This window comes from Babylonia areolata, chromosome 10, assembly GCF_041734735.1.
Source record: "Babylonia areolata isolate BAREFJ2019XMU chromosome 10, ASM4173473v1, whole genome shotgun sequence".
NCBI classification, from domain to species: Eukaryota; Metazoa; Mollusca; class Gastropoda; order Neogastropoda; family Buccinidae; genus Babylonia; species Babylonia areolata.
The window spans coordinates 24,983,453-25,010,591 of NC_134885.1; the positions used below are offsets into that span (position 1 = coordinate 24,983,453).

The window sequence follows — 27,139 nt, forward strand, 5'->3', positions numbered from 1 at the left end:
TAAAACAATATTGTTTCAAAACCAAAGACATTGAAAGTAAAGAAAAGGGAGACAATAAATTTATGACGAGAGCATCACATACGAACGAAACCGGAAACAGTTGTGCATTGGCTGCAATACGGCGGCACGGACGAATGGAAGTGTTCTACCTCAAACAAGTTGAAACACATAACCAATGAATGAACTTTGTTGCTTTCGATTTGTTTCACCGACACAGGTCAGTAGGCTTGTTTCATCGATGGATGCTCTTGACCCTGTACACAGGTGATAGTAGGCATTTTAGAAAATTATTTTGATTTAGACACAACATGATCAATTTGCATAGCGGAACTGTGGAGATGTCCAGAGATGGAATTGTCACAGTTATGTCAATAATGTGACAGTGTGGGAGCGTTTACACACACACACACAACTTTAATGAGTCTGGCACTATCAGTTTTAAAGCAAGCTGCTCATCAGCCAGCACCACAACGAATGGTAAACTCACTCAGTGTGACTATGAATCGTATTCAGTGCGTTCGCTGATAATGTGAAAGTTCTGCGACCTCTAATTTTTAAGCTACTAGATTGGCGGATTATGCATCAGCAGACTTACAACTTAAGATGAATAAGAAGTTCCCAGAACGTCAGTTCCAGTCTAATGTCATTATATTTTAAACATTTTGAATCTCAGTCACTCATTCATTCCAGCATCCATTCCCTATTACATGATTATGCCTTGATCACTGTAGATTTGATGCTTGAGTAGGTTGTACAATGTATATATGCCAACCACCCAGGCTTTGAAAGAACTGCACTGCAGCCTATTGCATAAAGACTGAGATTCAGCCATGCCCAGCAACTGACCCTCTGAGATTCCTGTTAGATCACTGCACCAGATCAGTTGCTGTCCAGGACAAGACAGAACTGGAATTCATTCATTGCCAGAGAGGCCCTGACCTATCACACCTTTGTCGCTTTGTATCATGAGCTTCCTGCTGTCACTGGTCACCACACCCAGACAGCCCCACTCCCCACCCCACCGAAGGCCTCCCCCCCAACCCCCCAGACCCCATCCACCCTCCTACCCCTACTTCACTTCTTCCTTCAGTCCTTGCTCTATAATTTCATGTTGAAACATGAACCAGGCTGTTGGCAAATGGACTGGAATTGTGCTAGTCAGGTGGGAGGGGGTGGGGAGCTTGCTAGCTGGATTGGCTCAGCCTGAATGTTACACAATAAAAGTTCATGAAAAGAGTTGTGGTGTTCTTTGTTTGTCTTTTTGTAATAAGTAGCAAAACTCTTCTTCATCCAAGCAGCCAAATCAGCTTTAAAAAAAAAAATAAATATAATATAAAAAAATGGTAGCTCCTTATTTTGTGTGAATGTGATGTTACATCATTTGATTGTGTTATATTTTGCTAAATTTACTCTTTAAATAAATTGAAAAAATAAAAAAAGAATAAAAAGGTATGTGTGAACTTTCGGCTGCTGTCCCTCAGAAGGACACATCTCCCTAAAACCAGACACCCCAAATCTTCCTGCCCTTATTTTTTTTAACTCCGCATTTTGTCTGTTTACCTTCTTTTGATTTTCTATGAACATGTTTTGTTTTATTTTTCTTTATGTCACAGACTCACTCGTTTTGGTCTGTTAGTGTTACGCATGTTTATTGCATCTTCTCGCAGAAATTGATACCATTGTCTCATCCGTAAAACAACCATGCAGACCACTGTTCATGTCACTCACAAACAAAAATTCACTTGATTGTGTCTGTCATAAGCCAACGACTAAGTCTTTCTATAATGCTTATGTTTTCATGGCCAGTAAAGACTGCCATACTTACTGTCCTATGTATTTTTAGTCACTGCCTATCAACATTTTTTTTTACTTACACATTTACACACACATGCATGCACACACACACACACACACACACACACACACACACACACACACACACACACACTAGGATAAACGTATAGAAGGGAGAGAAATAGAGACACACTGATACTGAAAGTTCGTAAAGCTGTCATGGAATGTAACAGAAAACAGTGCAGCTGAAACTGTTCTTCAAAACATATATCTGCATTGTTTTGTTGTTGTTTTTTTTGTTGTTTTTTTTGTCATGTCATTCTCCTCAGGCTGCTGCCTGCAAAGGACAAAGATAAAAGCTACTTTCAGTTTCAGTCTCTCTCTCTTTCCCCTCTGTTGCTCTGTGTTGGTGTGTGTGTGTAAGTAAAATATTTTGTATTAATAGGCAGTGACTAAAATATATACAGGATAGTCTCCATTTGTTTGTGATCTTGATGATGCAGACTACCTTTTTTTTTTTCATTTTTCATGGTGTATCATTAATTTTGTATTTCTCTATTGTATAAGTATACACAACAATTGTAATATCTTAAAAAAATATAAATTTTGGATGTTGGTGCAGCATGCACTTAGCGCATGTAAAAGAACCCACGGCAACAAAAGGGTTGTTCCTGGCAAAATTCTGTAGAAAAACCCACTTTGATAGGAAAAACAAATAAAACTGCATGCAGGAAAAAATACTTAAAAAAAAAAGGTCGTCGCTGTAGTGCAGTGACACGCTGTCCCTGGGGAGAACAGCCCGAATTTCACACAGAGAAATCTGTTGTGATAAAAAGAAATACAAATACAAATGTTATCCACATTTGTTTCCAGACGAAGCTGACAGCGGGTTGTGAACAAGGAACTTCACACACTGCTGACTAAACCTGACTTCATAATGAAACATGGACTCTGATGGGAGTGACAAGCTGTGCTCTTTATGCACAGGCAGAAGATGTGAAGCAGACAAGTGTCAGTGCCAGAAGTGTCACCAAGATAGAGTGCATTCTCCACCGGCTTACCAGTGTCAGGACACTGCAGCATGCCCCGATTCTGCACAGGGGTGTGTAGCTGGTCACCGTGATGATGATAAACATGGAGGCCTAGAAAGAAGTGCCAGCTTTGGATTTAAACTAGAAGGAGAAAGGACAGAACTCTCTGGCGCTACCATGAGTGTCAAAGAACAAACTCCGGTTTACTATGGTGAAGTCACACCTGAACAGCCAGACAGGAGAACAAAGGGCACACCTGCCGGTCAGGAGGCCCGACCAAGTCCCCTCACAGCGGATGATCTGAAGACAGGAAAGAGACACGTCAGACAGTTGAGCCAGGAGGAGGAGGCTGGCAGCTGTCACGCCCCTTCTCCGTTTCAAACCCACCATGCCCAAGGTCATCACCATGGCAACACCCTTCGCTCGGATGCCTACCTCCGACAGGCCCTGACCAGCCCCTACAACCAGCGTGGTGGGGAGAAGGCAGCGATGGTGTTCACCAGCCATGCTGACAGCAGAGGGGGCAGCCGAGAGACATCCGTGGTGTACAGCCCGTCCCTGTGGCGAGAGGGCATGGCTCAGATCCACAGCAGTCCCCAACTGGATGCGGCCACCAGGGCGGGCCTACAGGACAGCTTCAGGCACTGGGCTGGGGGGGAGGTGGAGGCCGGCCATGATCAGATACCCACGTTCAAGACCCCCCTGAAATCTATACGGAGGTAAAAAAAAACAACTCATGTTGGCATGACCCTTTCTTTATTTGACTTATATATATATATATATATTTTTTTTTTAACAAATTTATAAAATCATTGTTAAGGGTTTTAAAAAAAAAGTCTTCCTTTATTATCTTTATTAAATTTTATTTTTTTCAAAATCTGTATATTGTTTCATTATTATTCTTTTATTATTATTATTATTATTTTATTTATTTATTTTTTTTTTAATTGTTTTCTCTTCTTATGATTTTTTCCCCTCAAGACCTGGCTAAGTGTGTTGGGTTTTGCTGTTGGTCAGGCATCTGCTTAAAAGATGTGGTGTAGCATATTTTTTTATGGATTTTTTCCAAACACAGTGATGCTTCCTTTGGCAATTTCATCTCTGTTTTTTAGTGATGTAACACACACACAGTGATACTGATAGAAATAAGATTTAAGTTATTTTTCATGACTTGTTGTTTTCTCAAGTTTTTAGTTAAAAACAACACCTCAGTTCAAATTTAATTGCACAAAATCAAGTCGGTCGACTCACTGTATTGTATAAGCATGACAGATCAAATCAGACATGATGGAACATTTTCTTGTCTTTTTTGGAATAGGCTCAGACTGAGGCAAAATCTGAGAGTCCTTAAGACTCTTTTTAAAAATTTTTTTTTATCTATATCAGTTTCCTGCATATTTGTTTCAGAGCAAGAAAATGGTCTGAAATGTGTATGCTCTGTGTGTGAGTGTGTGTGTGTATGTGCATGGGTGTGTAACAGTGGGTGTGTATGTGTGTGACAGTGTATGCATGTGTGTATGTGTATACGTGTGTATGTACATGTATACTCTGTGTGTGTGTGTGTGTGTGTGTGTGTGTGCATTGCAAACATCCCTCATAGAGGCATGCCTGCATGAATGTGTGTGTGTGTATCACTCTATCACTGTATCAGTCTATGTGGATGGACACATTGATCACTCTCTCTCTCTCTCTCTCTCTCTCTCTCTGTGTGTGTGTGTGTGTGTGTGTGTGTAATATATGTATGTATTAATGTGTGCATGTATGCTTGCATGTTCATGTTGATGTGTTGAACATGTACAGTAAAATCATATGACTGAACTAAGAAAGATCAACAAGACAATCATGCATATTTTAAGATTCTATCAGCTTATGCTTGATCATTATAATCATGTCTGAAAAGGAATTTCCAAGGAATTCACAGTATGGACAGATTAATTTCAAGATAACATAGAAAGCTAAAAGAGCACTGGTAGGTATAAAACAATGTATTATGACAAAAAAAAGTATAATGAGAGGCTCAAATCATGTGAAGTGATTGAGAAATGAATGGAGCATCTAATATATTTGCCTTCTTAGTTCTTGTTTTATTTTTTCAAAATTAAAAAAAAAGACCCCCCCCAAACAACAACAACAACAACAACAAACCCTGAAAGATAGTATGTTTTTTCATTTGTTTGTTCCAGTTTATTGTAAGCTGTGCAAATAGTCTTTCAATGTTTGATAAAGGTTCTATATCGTTCATCACTTCATGTTTTTATTGAGTGCTCATATACATATATAATATATTTATATAAAATCATGAAAAAAGAAAGAAAAACCACCAGTATGTGTGACAGAATTTTAAACAAATTCTTCCTCTTTCTTCCTGAAAAAAAGAACAGAAAAGGAATTTACACTGAAAATGTTTTAATCAAGAAAAAAAAAAAAAGATGTCTATTATATCTCCCATGGATTTTGGAAGGGCTATGTTCAGCAGCCCCGACAGGACACAGAAGGACCGAGCTGCTGTCAGTGGCAGTTCGTCGCCTTCGTCATCGGCGTCGGGCAGCAGTGGCAGCGGCAGTCACCATAGCGGCGGGCACCAGAACCCGTTTGACCTGGGTCATGAGCGCCTGCACTTCCCTGTGTTCAGCCCCGGCATGTTCAACATGCCACAAACCCCTGGTTCTGCGGAGGTCAGTGGTGTTTTGAATCACTGAATGTGTACTGCTTTGTCCAGATTGGGGGAAGATGTACCGGTTTTGCTTGGTTGATGAAATAGATCTATGGGTTCATTTCACTGTCATGCACATACACTTTGATGGATTGGTTTTGCTTATGTGCAGTTGGTTGATGTAGTAGATCTATGGATTCATTTCTCAGTCATGCACACGCACTTTGAAACTGACTTTGTCCAGGTTGGGGAAAGATGTATTGGTTTTGCTTATGATAATGTGCAATTGTTTGAGGTAGTAGATATATATGGGTTCATTTCTCAACTGTGCCCACACCTATGCACTCAAACAATCACTGCACATTCATTCCTCTTACATAGCAGAAGACACAGTACACGTTCTACTCTGATTATTAGTTATTATTGATTCACACAAATCAGTTCAAACTCTTCAGCACAGTATGGAACTGCAGTGACAATAAATCCTGATCCTAATCCCAGAAAATTCTACACTTACCTGGGCAGGTTTTTCACTCACACATTCACACCACAGTTATTCTGCCCCAGCAGGCAATCTGCCAACTGTAGCTGGATCCAAGAATTAAGATGTCTGGAAGCGTCCTTCTCACACAGGTGTAGAACTTCATGCCCTGCTACAGCTTGTTACAGTCACAGATCTGACTCTGCAGTCTTCAGGATTTTCTTAATAGTGATTACTTAAGTGTTGTGGTTTAGGATGTTTGGATCAGGTTGCTGACTCTCTTCAGACGTTGCTCTTCTTGGGACTGATTTTAACTGACCAAGGCACTGCCATCATCTCACAAGATAGACTAATATGCTAATCAATCTCCAATCAGTTTGTGTTGTGGTTGAGGTTATAGTTGTTTGTGTTCCTTTCTTTCTGAGTCTGTTACACACACACACACACACACACACACACACACACACACAGAGTGACACACACACACACACACACACACACACACAGAGTGACACACACACACACACACACACAGTGACACACACACAGTGACACACACACACACACAGGCACAGTGATGCACACACAGTGACACACACACACACACACACACAGTGACACACACACAGTGACACACACACACACACAGGCACAGTGATGCACACACAGTGACACACACACACACACACACACAGTGACACACACAGTGACACACACACACACACACACACACACAGTGATGCACACACAGTGACACACACACACACACACACACAGGCACAGTGACACACACACACACACACACACACACACAGTGACACACACACAGTGACACACACACACACACACAGGCACAGTGACACACACACAGTGACACACACACACACACACACAGTGACACACACACACACACACACAGTGACACACACACACACACACACAGTGACACACACACACACACACACACACAGTGACACACACACACACAGGCACAGTGACACACACACACACACACACACAGTGATGCACACACAGTGACACACACACACACAGGCACAGTGACACACACACAGTGACACACACACAGTGACACACACACACACACACAGGCACAGTGATGCACACACAGTGACACACACACACACAGTGACACACAGACAGTGACACACACACACACACACACACAACAATGTCGACTTCATACAATGTATTTCATTCATGTGTGGATGAAACCCCTCCACCATGAAGCAATCTCTGTGTCGTTTCAGAAGGGATTTCAGTGGAACGTAGAGCACTTGGCAGAACTGCGACCAGTGCACATCGATGAGAAGGATATCAAACGCCAGCTGTCCAAACAATGGTAAAAAGACAATGTCTTCACACAATATTTGCACACCCACACCAGTGTTCTAAAAGTAGGTGGATAGCGCATGCCTTCTTTGAGCCCCGATGCTAACTAAGGCCAGCGGAAGTGTTCAATCAGCCATTTTGCTACTCTTGTCAGTACAGCGTGAAGCGGTAACTTCATATGTGTAGTCGAGCACTCAGCTGGCAATGATGACTGCTTCACGGCAGGCTGTCACTTGCTCGCAGTGTTAGTTAAGCTGACATTCCTGTTTGTGCCTCCACAGCAAGTTTGCGCTACATGTCACTGCACTGTTTTCCTGTAATGACTTTGGTAAATAAACCATTGGCAGATATCAATCAAGACGCAACATTTGGCATGTCGTTTGGGGCAAGCATGACACAATTTCATCAAAGATACACGGTTATAGTTCAGAAACTACCAGACAACTTCTCAACGGACTGACAGCTGGATACATCCAGTTGGCTTCAGTTTTCCTGGCCAGTGCGCTATCCATTACGAGTGAGCAAGCTAACAAACTACAACAACAACGCCACAAACATTACACCATGATTACCACATGTCCGGAGAACCTTTGAAAAGTCCTGGAGAAAGTGGGAGGGCCTTTTCCAGGGTTAGAAAATAGAAAAACAAACAAAAACTGCAGGAAAAAAAAAAGCACAGGTAAAAAAAAAAAAAAAAAACCCTCATGGAAAAGCCCTGGATTTTGCAAAGGTTATCAACAGTAATCTTGCTTCCAAAGTTGTCAGCAAAATCTAAATTGTGTTCTCCAGAAAAAAAAAAAAAAGAAATTGAGGGAGAGAGAGAAAGAGAAAATGAAGTGCTAACACTTGTTGACTGCTCCTAAAATGTGACAGTAGACAAGATTGCACTGCATGTTTGTCAGATTATTTCTCTTCCTGCTCATGTCACAGTTGTTACTTCCATTTTCCAATGAAAGTTGCCACACCATATTCTGCGCAGTTTTGGGTGGTGTGGCGCATTGTTGACATGTTGATATTACATTACTTGCAATCCTCAAATCTTAGTGACAAAGCCTTGTAAAAGCCATAGAAAATTGCATGATTTAAAAACAACATATACTGGAAAAACCTGCGAGTTTGTCAAAACAGTGGTATGTCTGTCCAAATAGGTATAAAATTTCTTCTTTTCTCTCTCTCTTTTTTTTTTTTTTAACTGTCAAGACAGTGGTATGTCTATGAAATTTCTTCTTTTTTTTTTTTTTCAATGTCAAGACTGGTATGTCTGTACAAAGAAATATAAGATTTCTTCTTATTACTTTAACAGATGTAACATTTTGTCCAGATGACTTTCTTTGTTGTTGTTTTTTTCAGGACAGTGGGAATGGTAAACATTGAGTTAATGCAGAGACAATGGTAGCAATCTCCACCAATAATTGATTGTTTTTTGTATTTTTTTTGACAGTTGAAAAGACATAACAGTGAAAAATAATCAACATTTCTCATTTTCACCTTGAACATAAACATGAGGTGTGTCAATTTCCCCTTGAAGCTATTTGTCATTTTCTTTTAGACATAGTGATAGAGGACATTTCTTTCTTTTTTTTTTACACTTTAAATGCAGTTGACAGAGAATATGAGTCGTTTTACCTTTCAATTCAAATCTGTACAGTTAACATACAACTATTATTATTATTAGTTGTAGTATATTTTTATGTATTTATCTATTTTTTTAAAATTATTTTTTTAAATTATTAAAAAAAAATATATATATATATATATATATTTATTTATTTATTTATTTATTTTTCTCAAGGCCTGACTAAGCGCGTTGGGTCACGCTGCTGGTCAGGCATCTGCTTGGCAGATGTGGTGTAGTGTATAATATGGATTTGACCAAACGTAGTGACGCCTCCTTCAGCTACTGATACTGATACTGATACAACTGTTCCTCTCTTGTGTCCAGCCATGACGAGGAGGCGGATAAGCGAGCGCAGAGAGCCATTGACTACTATTTCCAGCACCACATGGTGGCGCCCTCTCCCTGGTCTGAGGCTCCGCCCCCTCACGTCCTGCCCGCCACGCCCTGCGGCCCAAGTCAGTTGCCGTTCTCTGTTGTTGGGTTTTTTTTTGTTTTTGTTTTATGGGGCCTCCAACCTCCTATTTTTCCCACCTTTTTTTTTCTTTTCTTTTTTTTAAGGGTCCTCCATCCTCCTGTTTTTCCCCTTTTCTTTTTTTTTTTTTTTTTTTTTTTTTAGAATAATTTTTCCTTTTTTTTTTTTCTTTTTACATCTTCTTTTTACATCTTCAATTGCATAAAAAATACAAAAACATGAAAAAAAAAAAGAAAAGAAAAAAAAGCAAAAGCAAAACTACTTGTCAGGTGTACAACATCAGTCAAAATTATCTATATGTTTTTCTTCAGATGACGTTCTCTATCTCTGTGTGTTATGCTCGGCTTATATCAGACACTGACATGAGTTGGGCCAACAGAGCTGCTCTGTATAAATCAGTGGTTTCTTCATTCACAGCTTGGATTTTTGTGAAGGACTAGGACTCCCAAACTAGGGGGGCGGGCAAGATTGCACTGGTTTTTAGTGCTTTTGGTGCTAATGCTGTGTTCACACACCATGTATTTCATACAACAATGGTAGTAATGCAGCATGTTATACAACTCAATGGCGTAAATGCCATGTTGACAAACAGCACAGTTTGTATGACACAGTGGTGCTAATGCTGTGTTGACACACAACAGATTTATGACACAATGGTGCTAAAGCTGTGTTGACAAACAGCACACCTTATATATGACACAGTGGTGCTAATTCTATGTTGACTAACTGCACATTTTATATGACACAGTGGTGCTAATGCTGTGTTGACAAACAGCACACTTTATATATGACACACTGGTGCTAATGCTGTGTTGAAAAACAACACATTTTATATAACACAATAGTGGTAATGGTGTGTTGAAAAACAGCGCATTTTATATGACATAATAGTGGTAATGGTGTGTTGACAAACAGCACATTTTATATGACACAATGGTGCTAATGCTGTGTTGACAGACAGCGCATTTTATATGACACAATGGTGGTAATGCTGTGTTGAAAAACACACAATGGTGGTAATGCTGTGTTGAAAAACGCACAATGGTGGTAATGCTGTGTTGACAAACACACAATGGTGGTAATGCTGTGTTGACAAACAGCACATTTTATATATAACACAATGGTGTTAATGCTGTGTTGACAAACAGCACATTTTATATAGCACAATGGTGGTAATGGTGTGTTGAAAAACAGCGCATTTTATATGACACAATAGTGGTAATGGTGTGTTGACAAACACACAATGGTGGTAATGCTGTGTTGACAAACAGCACATTTTATATGACACAGTGGTGCTAATGCTGGAGGGATGTGCTGGCAGTCTCCACTCTGGGGGGACGCTCACTCAGTCTGGCTCAGCGACTTAGTAATTATTGTCATGAGAAGGAGGCTTAGTGGGTGGTGTCCAAAATTTGTTAAGTCAGAACAGGCACCACCAAACACCACCAGAGTGACTCAGCAGTGCATGGTTTCCTCTGGTGTGTGGCCTCCTGGTGGCCTAACATCGATAGTTCCCTTGGACTGCCCACACTAGAACTGCTGGAGACGAACGCAGGTGTGGCTTTGTATGGGGATTCAGAATGAATGGTATGGGAGTAATACAACTAAAACAGTGCAGATGATAGGACAGAAAGAGAAAAAAAAATGTTAAAAACTGACATGACAAACGCATAACAAATCACCCAAAAGCAAAAGGCGAACACAAGTGAGGTGATGAGAGCTTCTAGCACATGTGCACGACATACACGACCCTGTCTACAAACAGATGCATACATGGGCGCACAAACACAACAAACATTCCATTCATGAGTCATGTCTGCTCTGGGCTGAACAGAATTATCTTGTTTTTGTTGTTGTTTTTTTTCCTTCTAATTTAATTGAAAGGAATAATGATTTGCAGTCTTTGTGTCTTCAAGTTTAGTGAATGGATGCCTTTTCAGTTTCCGAGGTTCTTGTGATTAGATTTTTTGTTGTTGTTTATTTTTTATATGATGGTCAGTTATTCCAGCAAGTTCCTATACCATGCAGGAGACTTGATTTAAGAAGTTCAAGCTTGGGAAGGGGCACTATAAGCTGATATAAATGTCACCTGTCATGTGACACAGGTTATGACGATCTGTTTGCCACCACCCCCAACCAGGCCCGTGGATCTATACAGAAGGACCTGCCCCGCAGCAGAAAGGGGTTGGACAGTGAGTACATGTATTGTATCGTGTTGTACTTGTATTACATTTTTGTCTTAACAGATTTCTCTGTGTGAAATTTAGGGCTGTTCTCCATGAAGAGTGCGACACTACAATGCAGCGCCCTCCCCCACCCCCCACAACCCTCCTCCACCCCAACCCCCATGTTTTTTTGTTTTCATTCACTTTTCATTGCCTGTAAGCGTATTTGTTTTCTTATCAAAGTGGATTTTTCTGCAGGGTTTTGCCAGGGAAAACCTTTTCGTCACTGTGGGTTTTTTTTGCATGTGCTAAGTGCATGCTACACATAGGACCTTGGTTTATCATCTCACCCGAATGACTAGTGTCAAGACCATCTGTCAAGGTATAGATGAGGGAGAGAAAATACTGGTGAGTGTGAGGTTCGAACCTTTGCACTCAGATTCTCTTGCTTCCTAGGTGGACATGTCACCACTGGACCACCACTGCATTCACTGTGGGCGGCTTGACATGGTCATAGAGATGGACATCTGGTTAGGGTTCCTGCAGAGTCGTGGAAATCTGGAAAAGTCTTGGACAAATAGGTAGACCATTTCCAGGGCTGGAAATAATGTTTCACCCTGCAAGGTTTGGGAAAGTCTTAGAATTTTCATGATACCTTTCACCACATCTACAATACTGAAGGAGATTTTGCCTCTGTGAGACTGTTTTGTGTTTGAACACCCCATTTTGTGTATTGTAGCTTGTGGTCAGTTTGGACTTCAGAGCTTAGAAATGTAAAGCATGTATGTGTTTCCATGCATGTGCATGTGGCTGCTGGATTTGTGTATATGTGTGTGTGATTACATGTGCATATGATTGTGTGTATATGTTTTTGTGTGTGTTTGTGTAGAGAGAGAGAGAGAGGGGGAGTGATCTGTAAAGACTGAGAGGGAGGACTCTGAGAATGTACTACTACTACAACCACTAACATTCAGTTATTTTCTGTTTTATGCCCATTCCTTCGCACTGTGTGTGTGCAGAATCCTCCCAGACAACTCTCACTCTCCCAGTCAGCCTGGATTTGGAGAAACTGCTGGGTCAGTGCTGATCACCATTGTGAACTTTTGTGCACATGCAGTGTATAGTTTCAGAGTGGGGTGGGTGGACCAATCCATATACGCTACACTGTATCTCCCAGGTCAACTGATGTGCAGACCTGCTTGTGCCTGAACCCCCTTCATGTGTACGCAGAAGATAAAAGTCGGTGTTCAGTGGGTTATGGAAACACGAACATACCTGAAAATGGAGCATGACTGCTTGCTTGGAAGGGGTAAAAATGGTCACACATGTAGAAGCCCACTTGTGCAAACGAGTGAATGTGGGAGTGGCAGCCCACAGACAGAGAAGAAGAAGAAGAGTGCTGTTCACTATTGTGACTGTGTGTGGACATGTGCTTATACACTTTCAGTTTCAAGGAGGTGTCAGAATGTGCAGACTGATCCATATACGCTATGCCATATCTATATCTATATATATGTATATTTTTTTTTTTTAGAGAATGGTCAGTTTAAGTTTTCACACACTTTTAGAATTAAAACCAATAAATTTTGAATAAAGACGATAGTATGAATTATTCTCTGATTTTCAAGTGAACAAAGTTGGTAGGGAATCAGAATATCTGAAAGGAAAATTGGCAGTGTTCTGCAAAGAAAGTAAACGTTAAACCGGATATAAGCATCCTGTAATGTATCAGTGACCTGAGGGTCCCGGGTTCAAATCACGGTGACGGCGCCTGGTGGGTAAAGGGTGGAGATTTTTTCGATCTCCCAGGTCAACATATGTGCAGACCTGCTAGTGCCTGAACCCCCTTCGTGTGTAAACGCATGCAGAAGATCAAATACGCACGTTAAAGATCCTGTAATCCATGTCAGCGTTCAGTGGGTTATGGAAACAAAAACATACCCAGCATGCACACCCCCGAAAACGGAGCATTGGCTGCCTACATGGCGGGGTAAAAACGGTCATGCATGTAAAAGCCCACTCGTGTACATGCGAGTGTACTTGGGAGTTGCAGCCCACGAAAGCAGAAGAAGAAGAAGAAGTATCAGTGACAATTATTTCAAGAAAACACTACTCTATATGTCTGATATATAGACATCTGATATTCCATCAGTCGTCTTCTTCTTCTTCTGCGTTCACTCGTATGCACACGAGTGGGCTTTTACGTGTATGACCGTTTTTACCCCGCCATGTAGGCAGCCGTACTCCATTTTCGGGGGTGTGCATGCTGGGTATGTTCTTGTTTCCATAACCCACCGAACGCTGACATGGATTACAGGATCTTTAACGTGCGTATTTGATCTTCTGCTTGCATATGCACACGAAGGGGGTTCAGGCACTAGCAGGTCTGCACATATGTTGACCTGGGAGATCGTAAAAATCTCCACCCTTTACCCACCAGGCGCCGTCACCGTGATTCGAACCCGGGACCCTCAGATTGACAGTCCAACGCTTTAACCACTCGGCTATTGCGCCCGTCATATTCCATCAGTGAATTTTCACCATGATTATTTTAAAAAATACTACTTTATACTCAAATAAATGGAAATCTAGTATTCTATCAGTGACTTCACGTGATTATTTTTTAAAGTACTACTCTATACATCGATATATGGTCATCTAGTATTATATCAGTGATTTTTCACCATGATTATTTAATAAAAAAAAACCACACACTATGCTATACTGGAAACACCCAGTATATGGACAGTTAGTATTTAATCTGTGATTTTCCCCCATAATTGTATTAAAAAAAAACCCAAACCTACTCTGTACATAGGTATTTGGACATCTTGTATTTTGTCAGTTTCATTTCACAATAATCATTTTATGATTGTTTAAAAAAAATACTACTCAGTACATAGATATATATGGGCATCTAGTATTTTGTCAGTCACATTTCACCATAGTTTTATTTTATTATTGTTTTTTTTTTTTTAATGATACACTACTTTGCACATGGATGTATGGGACGTCCTGTAGTCCGTTGTTGACTTTTCACCATGATTATTTTCAAAGCACACTATACACAGTTGCACCATGATTATTAAAGAAACAAACAAAACACTAATTACTCCAGTGTACCTGGGTGCAGGGGAGTACATGACGTACCAGGAGACAGAGAGGGACGAGAGCATGGGCATGAGCTCCTCCTCCCTCAGACGGAAGCTGTTCTTCAACCCTGACTCCAGCTCCATCCTCAGCCCTGTCAGGTGGGTGTGCTGCTGCTGCTGCTGATGATGACGATGTTGATATGGATACTTGTGGAGTGATGGCCTAGAGGTAACGCGTCCGCCTAGGCAGCGAGAGAATCTGAGCGCGCTGGTTCAAATCACGGCTCAGCCGCCGATATTTTCTCCCCCTCCATTAGACTTTGAGTGGTGATCTGGATGCTAGTTATTCGGATGAGACGATAAACTGAGGACCCGTGTGCAGCACGCACTTAGCGCATGTAAAAGAACCCACAGCAACAAAAGCGTTGTTCCTGGTAAAATTCTGTAGAAAAATCCACTTCAATAGGAAAAACAAATAAAACTGCATGCAGGAAAAAAAAAAGAAAAAAAAGGGTGGCGCTATAGTGTAGCGACACGCTCTCCCTGGGGAGAGCAGCCCGAATTTCACACAGAGAAATCTGTTGTGATAAAAAGAATACAAATACAATAGCGCCTATTTTTTTTATTCATTCATTGTTTATTTTTATTTATTCTTTTTTCCTCCTCAAGGCCTGACCAAACGCGTTTGGTTACGCTGCTGGTCAGGCATCTGCTTAGCAGATGCTGTGTAGTGTATATGGATTAGACTGAACTCATTAACATCTCCTTGAGAAGCTGAACTGAACTGATCTGTGTGTAGAGAATGGGTGGGGGATTGGATATGGGGAGTGTGGGCGGTTGGTGTTAAGAAGAAAAAAACAAACAACTCAAGGAAGTTAGTGTCCACAGGTTGGAATTCCATATATAGACCAGGATTCTTGCTCCTCTCTGAACTGGACCTTGAGTGGTGGTCTGGGTGTTAGTCATTCAGATGAGATGATAAACTGAGGCCCTGTTTTCAGCATGCACTTAGCACACATGAAATAACGCAAATTTTTTTCAGTATTATAGTGGATTTCTTCTAAAGAATTTTTCCAGAGGACAACACTTTTGTTGCCATGGGTTCTTTTTCAGTGTGCTAAGTGTGGTTCTGTTAACTGTCTCATCCGAATGACTTGACTCTCTGTTTGATTTTCCAGTCAAACTTGAAGAAAGTGCGAGAGTGGGAATCGATCCCTCACCCTAACGAACGCTCTATTGGCAGTTTCAGTTTCAGTAGCTCAAGGAGGCGTCACTGCGTTCGGACAACTCCATATATGTACACCACATTTGCCAAGCAGATGCCTGACCACCAGCGTAACCCAACGTGCTTAGTCAGGCCTTGAGAGAGAGAGAAAAAAGAAGAAGTAAATAATAGATAAATGCATAAAAAGGAACTACTACTCTACTAATAATGATATGTATAAGGTGCAAAAACTTGCTGAAGTCAACTATAAGCGGACAACACAAATAGTAACATGCATGCGCTCAGCGCCTGACTAGCATGTTGTGTTATGCTGTTTGTCAGGCATCTGCCTCGACAGTGTAGCAGATGTGGCGTAGTGTATATGGAGTTGTCCGAACGCAGTGACATCTTCCTAGAGAAACTGAAACTGATACACTATGTGGATATGGAACACTGTGATCAAGACAACTTGAGGTAATGTGGAGGAGGACAGATAACTACTTTGGTTGCTGACAGGATGGTGTGTCCATGTTCGGACAGGTCGGGACAGAAGTCTCCAGACCATCTGTCTGCAGCACTGAGCACGCCCCCCAAGTGTAGGGCTACGCCTGAGTGGGAGAGAGGTTCACCCATACACACACCTTCCTCTGTAAGTTCTGTCGTTAGCATTTTTCGTTTTGATTTTTTTTTTGCAGTAAAAAAGGTACCTTCCTGTGTTTTCTTCTTTTCTTTTTTCCACTAAAAGTATACCTACCTGTGTTTTTGCTTTGATTTTCTTGTGTAAAAAATGTACCTTGCTGTGTATCTTCTTTTCACGTGTAATGTATGATTGTAGACAATAGTTATTATCCTCAGTATGCGTCGACAAAAATAAAATCTTTAAAGACACACCTTCCTCTGTAAGTTCTGTGTCGTTAGTATTTTTTGATTTTGATTTTTTTTTTGTGTGTGTGTGTGTAAAAATATACCTTTCTGTGTCTTTTTTCTTTTTGCTTTTGTGATTATTGACAATCCTTAATGTCATCAGTTTATGCTGACAAAAAACAAAAAAAAAATGTTTGAACACACTCCCTTCTCCGTAAGTTCACTGTTGGTAATTCTGTTTTGAAAAACTGATCAGACAAATACCAGACCTTGCTGACAAAAGTCAACAGTAAGCAGAGAATTGTGCACTTCTTTAGTGAACAAAATGAAATGTATCCAAGATGAGAACGAATGCAAATTTTCACCAAGTTATTTGTGTTTTTGCGTTTGCGTGTGTCAGTGTCTGTGTGTGTGTATCTGTGTGTTTCTCTCAGTCTTTTGTCAAGATGATGACAAACAGTCGCAAAACATCAGGTACCCATCGGGCTATAGTTAGTGTCACAGACTCACAGCATTCAGTGTATATATACATAATCATGTATTGTATATATGTCTTAATAATATTTTGCAGGTTCAGTTTTCCTCCAGTCCAATTCGTGGCCCACTGGGTGCAGAGGGAGATTACTTCAGATCCTCTTTCTCAGAGCACGGTCCTCTGGCTTCCCCTGAGTTGTCTCCCATCGCAGACAAGCACAGAGTCAGAGGTTTGTCAAGTGTCTGTTGATCTTCGCACGTTTTGTTTTCAATTTTGTTTATTGTATTTTGTTTCTTATTTTACTATATCTGAATGTCTGTTTTAATTGAGTCTGCAACATTTAACTGCACTTTACCTTTCATTTAACCGAAAATGAGAGGACAGATTGTGCACAATTTATTTTTTGCATGTTCATGCTGTCTCAGTGGCTTTAACTCTCTCCATACGAACGGCGAAAGAGGCGACGTTAACAGCGTTTCACCCAATTACCATCATCAAAATATCGCAAGTGGAAGGCTCTTATACTGAAGAGGTGAATGTTGACAAAGAATACCACAATTCTGACGATGGAAGCTAAAGTTTGGGTCATTCAGACACCCACTGGACATCCGAGGGGTCTGTGTAGAGGAGAAGAGAGGACTGGCCGTACTGAGTGAGTTAACCCCACGGAGCTACACTTAGGCTTGTCTGCTATAGTCCCAATATAAGTGGTCCACAGAGAGGGTTCAAGGTTTCATTTCGGCATGATGCTTTTTCCCTTTGAATATTTTGTATTTGTATTTGTATTTCGTTTTATCACATCAGATTTCTCTGTGTGAAATTCGGGCTGCTCTCCCCAGGGAGAGCGCATCGCTACACTACAGTGCCACCCTTTTTTTTTTATTTTTTCCTGCGTGTAGTTTTATTTGTTTTTCCTATCGAAGTGGATTTTTCTACAGAATTTTGCCAGGAACAACGCTTTTGTTGCCGTGGGTTCTTTTACGTGCGCTAAATGCATGCTGCACACGGGACCTCGGTTTATCGTCTCATCCGAATGACTAGCGTCCAGACCACCACTCAAGGTCTAGTGGAGGGGGAGAAAATATCGGTGGCTGAACCGTGATTCGAACCAGCACACTCAGATTCTCTCGCTTCCAAGGCGGATGCGTTACCTCTAGGCCATCACTCCACTTTTCTCTGATTTTCCTCACTCCACCTTGGTGTGAGTGGGTGCCTGTCTTAGGTTGGGGAAGGTTAAAGTTGTGGAAGAAGAGGATTGTGTCCAGCTTTCCTGTGTCGAGCCACAGACAGTGGATGTGAATTCACTGCTCTTTGGGTATGGGACCTTTAGCTTTGGTTGTTGTTTTTTTTTTACATGCCAGAGGAGACATTGCACTGCTGTTGAATCACTGGCCGTACTGAGTGAGTTAACCCCACATCTTTTATCCTGAGTCTCCTTACCACAGCCACACTTATGCTTGTCTGCTATAGTCCCAATATAAGTGGTCCACAGAGAGGGTTCAAGGTTTCATTTCGGCATGGTGCTTTTTCCCTTTGAATATTTTGTATTTGTATTTGTATTTCTTTTTATCACATCAGATTTCTCTGTGTGAAATTCGGGCTGCTCTCCCCAGGGAGAGCGCATCGCTACACTACAGCGCCACCCATTTTTTTGTATTTTTTCCTACGTGAAGTTTTTTTTTTTTTCCTATCGAAGTGGATTTTTCTACAGAATTTTGCCAGGAACAACCCTTTTGTTGCCGTGGGTTCTTTTACATGCGCTAAATGCATGCTGCACACGGGACCTCGGTTTATCGTCTCATCCGAATGACTAGCGTCCAGACCACAACTCAATGTCTAGTGGAGGGGGAGAAAATATCGGCGGCTGAACTGTGATTCGAACCAGCGCACTCAGATTCTCTCGCTTCCGAGGCGGACGCGTTACCTCTAGGCCATCACTCCACTTTTCTCTGATTTTTCTCACTCCACCTTGGTCTGAGTGGGTACCTGCCTTAGGTTGGGGAAGGTTAAAGTTGTGGAAGAAGAGGATTGTGTCCAGCTTTCCTGTGTCGAGCCATAGACAGTGGATGTGAATTCACTGCTCTTTGGGTATGGGACCTTTAGCTTTGGTTGTTGTTTTTTTACATGCCAGAGGAGACATTGCACTGCTGTTGAATCACTGCAGTGTTCACTTCACCATTGGTATGTATTGAGAAGAAGCCAGTCACAAGATGAAAAGCTCCTCAATGGTATGTGCCTGATGGTTTTTTGAATCTGCAAGGCAAGAAACTTATTTTATTTGTCCCCTGGGGCCATTGAAACAATACATACATGTATCATTTACACACACAATAGAAACAAAAAGTGATGTTGAAAACTAAAAGAAACAAATATACAAACACGCATTAACAAATAATTCTTCCCTAGAAATAGACTAAATTCTTTTCCCTATCAAAAGACAAAATTTTACCTCAAAGAAGGATGTAAGACCATGTTTGCTAACTACTTTGCCATTTCGGCTGACTGAAAGGTCTTGTGTTGTATGTATATGAATGTTAGGACCTCAGAAGACATCTGCACTCTGTTCAATGGGAACAGGGGTAAAGTTTCATCAAAACTGCATTATACTGAACAAACAGAACTGATGTTGTCCACGCTACACCAAAGTGTTTAAGAGGGTGTGTTAGCTGTGGAGCAGGTGGAACCCCAGAGCTTGGTCACAGATCTGCCTCAAAAGGAAATGTTGCATGATAGGACCGGGAAGGATGCATTGTCTTGTTGGTTGTTGAAAGAAGAGATCAGTTTTATCGAATATTACTTCTGCCTCAAAGCTGAAAAAAAAGAGATCAGTTTAGTGGGATATTACTACTTTGAAGTGAAAAAGAGGTCAGCTTAATAGAATGTTACTACCTTCAACTGCTGGAAGACATGATCATATTCAACAAAAGAGAATCAATGAATAGACAGACAGAAAGAAAAAGTGAAGAAGAAAAAAAAAAAACCCTCAAAAAACCAAACAAACAGAAAAACAATCCAAGACACTTAGCTGCTCGGATGCACAGGTGCAAGAAAGGAAGACGGCTGCCACTGAAACAGGTTGCAGCATAGGCACGCAGAAGGGAGGTAATATACTAAGGGAGGTCACTCACCGCACCTACTTTAAATTTCTTCACATCAGCAGGGTAGTCATTTTGCACAAGACAGGGAATTAGACCCCTGCTGAAATCTGCACCAGTGGTAAATATGTTAGATTAAACATGACTGTTCAGGAAAACAGTTCCAGCTTAGCAGAATGGTACTCCTACCTTGAAGCTGAACTGAAAAGGGAGGTAAGTTCAGCAGAACACCAGTGGGGGAAACAAAACAAAACTAAACAAAACAAAACAAAACATTCTTTGCTATTGGACAGGGCGGTTCCGGCAGTCCCTGGGGTTTGATGCAGCGGACGATGGCCTGGAGCCCAAGGCGGATTTAGGGTTCGGATCTCCCATCAGGAAGCAGCTGCAGATGGAGGTGCATGATGGGAGTTCTCCCCGGGGACGCCCCAGTCCCGATGTCTCTCCCATCGCCGTGTTCGAGGGTGGGTGTGGTGGTGTGCTGTTATGTTCAGTGTGGTGTGTTGAGGTGCGTGGTGTGATGATATGTTTGGTGTGAGATGTGGAGTGGGGTTGGTGGAATGATGTGGTGTTTTGTGTTGTGGTGTTGGTGTCATGTCATGGTGTGATGTGGGGGTGGTGTTGGTGTCATGTCATGGTGTGATGTGGGGGTGGTGTTGGTGTGTCATGGTGTGATGTGGGGGTGTGTGTGTCATGGTGTGATACAGGGTGATGTTGATATGTGTCATGTGTTGTGGTGTTGGTGTCATGTCATGATGTGATGTGGGGGTGGTATAGGGTGGTGTTGATATCATGGTGTCATGTGGGATGGTGTTGTCATGTCATGGTGTGATGTGGGGTGGTGTTGGTGTGTCATAGTGTGATATAATGTGGTGTTGATGTGGTGTGGTGTGGGATAGTGTTGATGTCATGTCATGGTGGGATGGTGTTGATGTCATGGTGGGATGTGGGGTGGTGTTGATGTCATGGGGTGGTGTTGGTGTCATGTCATTGTGTGATGTGGGGTGGTGTTGGTGTCATGTCATGGTGTGATGTGGGGTGGTGTTGATGTCATGTTATGGTGTGATGGGTGGTGTTGATGTCATGTCACAGTGTTGATGTGTCATGGTGTGATATAGGGTGGTGTTGGAGTCATAGTGTGATGTGTTGTGTCATGGTGCGATGTGGTGTTGTGTCATGGTGTGATATGGGGTGGTGTTGGTGTCATGTCATTGTGTGATGTGGGGTGGTGTTGGTGTGATACAGGGTGGTGTTGATGTCATGGTGTGATGTGGGGTGGTGTTTTGTCATGTAGGGTGGTGCCATGGTGTAGTGTGGTGTCATGGTGTAGTGTGGAATCATGTCACGGGGTGGTGTCATGGTGTGATGTCGTGTTGATGTCGTGTAACTGAGTGTTGTGTTGTGTGACACAGGCTCGGGCCAGCACAGCCGATCCCGCACGCTGAGGGCGGACATGTCCCACACCCTCTTCTCCCCCCCCCAGCACCTCTCCCCTCCCACCCACCCTTCCTCGTCCTCCCCTCCCCCTGACCTGGCCTCCCTCCCAACCACACATCACACGGCGAGGACCCAGCGGATCAGCGTGTCCATGGACACGGACACAGCAGAGTTCCTGCCGTCGGCGTACAAGGACACCGGCCCCTTGAGCCCCCGCGACTCTTCCATGACAGAGGAGACCTTGGCGGAGGGGGGCACCAGCGGCCTTGACCCTGACACCTTGCAGCACCCGAGTTCGGCGTCCTACCCCGACACGGGCTACCAGACAGGCAGCGGCAACGGCAGCCTGCAGACCACGCAGGAAGGTGGCGTTTCCATGGCCACCAGCACCAGCACAGACGCCCTGTCCAGCCTGACGGACACAGGGACGCTGCCCAGGAAGTTGGCCAGCAAGCTGCAGCCTGGGGGGGTGGGTGTGGGGCGGGAGCAGGGTTTAGTGCTGAGGACGTCTGGGGAGGAGGCCAGGGCTTCGTCCTCGCTGTGCGTGGAGGAGAGCAGCGTGGACGGTCTGGGCACCTCGGTGGATCCCGGCGGGGTTGTCGCCCATAGCAACCTCACAAGCCAGTTCATGAGGATGCCTGTCCACGCGGAGTTGAGCGTCGACAGCATGGACTTGGTCTCCACCGGCCCACTCCCTTTTCAACAGCAGGCCCACGAGAAGCCGTCCACGTTTGAGGGCTGGCTCAAAGTTGTGGAAAAAAAGAGCGTAAAGAAAGACAAAACTGTGGACGGTTTCAGCTCAGGAAGTAGCAGACTGCTCCCTACTCGCAATGCCAAAGAGTCTGTGTCGGTCGACCCTCCTGACTTTGAGGGATTGCAGGATGTTGTGCTTGAAGGAGTGCAGATTCCTCAAGGGGCCCTCCGCTCACACAGCGAAGGGGACCTCAGTGAGGAGGATGACCAGGCGTCGTCAACTCCAGGCAGCTACATTTACAGACGCGACGCAGATTTCCTCAACAAAATGGGGGAGTACTTGGAGAAAGGGGGAGAGCTGAGCAGCGATGATGGGGCCGACAAGGGAGCGGAGAACGTACCACCTCCCTCCTCCACCAAGTCACCACCACCACCCACCTGGTCCACGTACACAGGCAAGGGACCTGACGACAGTGTCCTGGAACGAGCCCACCAATACCTGGCCTCCGTGAACCACCCTCAGGCACTGGGGAACGGGAGGAGCACGGACACTGTAGCAGCATCCGCGGCAGGCAACCTGCTGCCGTCAGCCAAGCCTGGGGAGTTATCTACCCCGGCCAAGAGGTTGCTGGGAAGGGTGGCGGATGATCTGACTGCTGGTAGGGAGAAACCTGGCAGTCCTGCTCTTGCCAGTGAGCATTTTGTTCTTCTGCTTCCTGTGTGTGTGTGGAAGAGTGTGTGTGTGTGCATGTGTGTGTGTGTGTGCATATGTGTGTGTGAAAGTGTGTGTGTTGCTTGATGGGCTAGACTTGTTATGTCCTTGTTCTTTTGTTGTTGTTTTTTTTTCTCAATATTTTCTATATTCATTGATTACTGATCAGTTTCAATTAGTTTTTATACTTTTTAATGTGTTGCCTTTTTCTTGTGTCTGTTATGTGTTTTGTTTTTTATGTTCATTATGAACTAGTTTTACATAGCTTTCAAACATTTTATTTGGTTAGCTTCTTCTTGTGGTAGGTGTTTTCACTTGTGAATTTATCCATTTGCACACAGTTTCCTGTTTATCAGTGAACTTGATTTGATATTGCAGTACGATAATTTTGTTTGTTTACAAAATATTTACATAACTATTTTTTGTCTGAGGATATGATTGTATTTGAAAAAAAAGTAGATTGTGTACATGTACCTCTTTCAGAATGTTGATATCAATCAATTAATCAGAGAAACAACATAGTACTTGTATCCACATGATAATCTGCATTGCTTTTTTTTTTCTTTTCCTTTTTTTTCGTAGTATGCTTCATATAGAAAAAAAGGTTTTAAAGTTATCATCTTTAGAAAATATTTTATTTCGCTCTTTGTTCAGAATGCATGACATACAGCTGGAAAAGAAAAATAATGTGGCTTTTGATCCTATCTTATAGCTGTAAGATTGTTTCATGTATACTGTTTGTTTTATCATTCAAATAAGCATTGTAATATAGAAATTAAAAAACCGAAAGACAGTGCAGTAATTATTACAAACGAATTAACAGAATGCTACCATCATACCTCCTTTCCCGCTTTATTCTTTTCTCATGTCATCCTCCATTTCCATATGGAGCTGGCATCAGTTGCCACAGCAGTTAGAGTAACTTCAGTTAGGTTTGATTTGTATCAAGCAAGAATATGTACATTATGTACAAGTGTGCGTGTGTGTGTGTGTGTGTGTGGTGTGTGTGTGTGTGTGTGTGTGCACAGTGTGTGTGTGTATGTGTGTGTGTGATGCAACAGTGACAAACTAAGCTGCTGCTTCATGTACTGTGTGTGTTGTGGATACGTGTGTGCATGCTTTTATTTCATAATACTGAATGAATGTGTGTGTTTGCTTGTTAGTGTACTGTGTGTGTGGTGTGTTTGTGATGTGTGTGTGGTGTGTTCGTGTGTGTGTGTATGTTTGTGGTGTGTGTATGTGTGTAGTGTTGTAGTGTGTTAATGTGTGTGGTGTGTTAATGTGCATGTCACTGTGTGTGTGTGTGTGTGTGTGTGTGTGTGTAAATTGTGTGTTTGAAGTGGGAGAGGTGCGTGTGTTGTATACTACTCCTGTGCCTTGCTGAATGCCACGCGTTGTTATGCACCTAGAGCCACAGGGCAAGTGCTATATAGAATGTACTTTGTTACTATTGTTATAATTGTTATTATCATTATTTTCATTATCATCATTTATTATTCTTACTGTTATTATTGTTATTGAATTAATATTACTATCATTATTATTGATATAATTTAACGTACGACTACCAGACCAAAGTGCAGGAGACAGGTGAGCACCATCACATCATTCTTCTTCTACTTTGTTCATGGGCTGCAACTCCCATGTTCACTCGTATGTACACGAGTGGACTTTTATGTGTATGACCGTTTTTACCCCACCATGTACGCAGCCATACACCGTTTTTGGGGGTGTGCATGCTGGGTATGTTCTGTTTCCATAACCCACTGAACGCTGAGATGGATTACAGGATCTTTAACGTGCGTATTTGATCTTCTGCTTGCGTTTGTACACACGAAGGGGGTTCAGGCACTAAGCAGGTCTGCACATATGTTGACCTGTGAGATCGGAAACATCTCCACTCTTTACCCACCAGGCGTCGTTACCGAGGTTTGAACCCGGGACGCTCAGATTGAAAGTCCCCCAACGCTTTAACCACCCGTTGTTGTGCCGGTCATCACATCAGTCAGTAACCAGAGCTGTGGTCTGTGTCGCAGGTGAGGTGGCCAAGGAGCTGATTCGCCGGGCAGAGATGGACCTGAAGCGACTGCGTCACGCCGGCCACAAGTCTGGCAGCTCCTGACCTCAGCTGACCACAGCTGACCTTACGTTCAGCAGGAGAGGGGGGAGGGGAGAGTTAGGGGGGAGACCACAGCAGCAGCAGCAGCACCAGTACCTGTGTCACATGTACATTTAACACAACAGACATTGTTCTTTTGATATCAGCTCAAGCGTGATTGGAGAGACGTGGTGTGACATCGACTTGGCTGTGACAACAAGGGATCATTATTACGTTACAGAATTAAAGTTGCTGTAAGGTGTCTGAATGAAATAATATTATTCTTGTTACTGATAGTCAGACATCAGTCAGGGACCAGCCTCTCAGTGCTTTACAAACATGGAGTCATTTGCACCGCAGGCTGCCCACCTGGTAAGAGCCGACTGATGAGTGCTTTTCGGTGCTCATCATTCATTTCCTGTCAGTCAGCCAGGCTTGAGTCATGTGCATGCACACACGTATATGAAGAGTGAATCAGCATGTTTCTCAGGTCCTGTCCGAGGAGAAGTGTAGCATGATATATATAATTATAGACTTGCTCTGTCTGTGTTCCACAACAAGAAAAACATGGCACACGGACTTCGTCTGTCGGTTCCTTATTAAGACAAGAATGGTGAACTATTTTGAAGTTTCTGGATCAGATCAAACAGAGTAAATACTTATTTTTATTTTTATTTATTTATTTTTTTTTAGTTAATGCTTCACCAGCAATGAGACGAGCATTTATTCCTGTGTTATCTCAAATGGTATCTGAACAATTTAAGTGGTATGGTTTTTAGCTGAGTGTGAATTAGAGTTTTTTGAGGTGCTGAAAATGCAAGGAACTGTATGTCACTCTTCCATTATGATAGCAGGTAGTATGGCTACAGGTATTATCAAAGAGTTCAGACTTTGGTGATAAATAACCTTGTGGACTTCACTCCCACTCTCTCAAGCTCAGTGAATGCTCACACACAAATGTGCTCAATTACACACACACACACACACACACACACATACACACATAACACTCACACACCCACACGCTCACACTCATTCACACACTTGTTGGGAAGGAAAGAAAGAGGAGAAGAAACACTGATGTATTGTGCCTTAAAGTAATCAACTATGCTGCACCAGTGCTGGGTTTGTTGCTTGCATGTTTTCTTTATTGGACTTTTTATCAGTATTGGTTTTGGGGTTTTAACAGAAAGGAAGTGAAAGCAATGGGACAGAAAAAAAAGGAAGATATGTATAACTCATGTTCTTTGAAGAATAATAAACGATAAATCATGCATTCTGATTTTATTTCATGCATAGCATGTGTGTGCGTGTGCGTGTGTGTTAGTGCGCACGTGTGTGTTTGTGTGTGTGTGTTAGTGCACATGTGTGTGTGTGTGTGTGTGTGCGTGTGTGTTGCATTCAAGAATATAACAAATGCTGGTTGATTCCAAGCTTCTTGAACATACAAAATGGAAATTACTTAGTAATTTGATTTTTAAAAAATTGAAATCAAAAAAGTAAAAGAGAAAAGATTCTTGAGTCACTCAAACCTGGAACCAGTTGCTTTCTGGATGGGAGGTTTACTCAAAAGGCCACCAGTTCCCATTGGTGGTATTGAACACCATTGCTGAGGTGTATGTGTCAATGTGTGTCTTCATGTTTTACATTTATTTGCTTATTTATCATCATTGTTGTCTTATTTATTTATTTATGTAAGCGTATCTATTATTTATTCACCTTTTTTTTTTCTCAAGGCCTGACTAAGTGCGTTGGGTTACGCTGCTGGTCAGGCATCTGCTTGGCAGATGTGGCGTAGCGTATATGGATTTGTCCGAACGCAGTGACGCCTCCTTGAGCTACTGAAACTGAAACTGCTGACAGCCATGGGGAGTTTATTTTTTATATTTCATTTATTTATTTAGT

General features: G+C 42.4%; 1 protein-coding gene across 4 annotated transcripts; it reads left to right on the forward strand.

Moving 5' to 3' along the window:
• The first annotated feature begins 140 nt into the window (after positions 1–140).
• On the forward strand, positions 141–26,508 carry LOC143286516 (uncharacterized). Of its 4 annotated transcripts, none has more exons than XM_076594099.1 (13): positions 141–217; positions 2,668–3,544; positions 5,287–5,500; positions 7,228–7,319; positions 9,252–9,382; positions 11,505–11,591; positions 12,584–12,640; positions 14,698–14,815; positions 16,401–16,509; positions 17,296–17,428; positions 20,588–20,758; positions 21,707–23,116; positions 25,173–26,508. In XM_076594099.1, the coding sequence occupies exons 2-13, from the start codon at positions 2,739–2,741 to the stop codon at positions 25,256–25,258; spliced, it is 3,414 nt and encodes a 1,137-aa protein (XP_076450214.1). In that variant the 5' UTR covers positions 141–217; positions 2,668–2,738; the 3' UTR covers positions 25,259–26,508. The 4 variants fall into 4 exon arrangements, with proteins under 4 accessions (XP_076450214.1, XP_076450217.1, XP_076450215.1 ...); XM_076594102.1 differs by having other exon boundaries at positions 21,707–23,083; XM_076594100.1 differs by having other exon boundaries at positions 5,299–5,500.
• The last annotated feature ends 631 nt before the right edge of the window (positions 26,509–27,139 follow it).

Bases quoted from the DNA above. Each gene is read 5' to 3' on its own strand.
- LOC143286516 (XM_076594099.1), top strand. From the start codon at position 2,739: ATGGACTCTGATGGGAGTGACAAGCTGTGCTCTTTATGCACAGGCAGA. The intron at 7,320-9,251 runs GTAAAAAGACAA...TCTTGTGTCCAG, and splicing joins CGCCAGCTGTCCAAACAATG to CCATGACGAGGAGGCGGATA. The intron at 23,117-25,172 runs GTGAGCATTTTG...TCTGTGTCGCAG, and splicing joins TGGCAGTCCTGCTCTTGCCA to GTGAGGTGGCCAAGGAGCTG.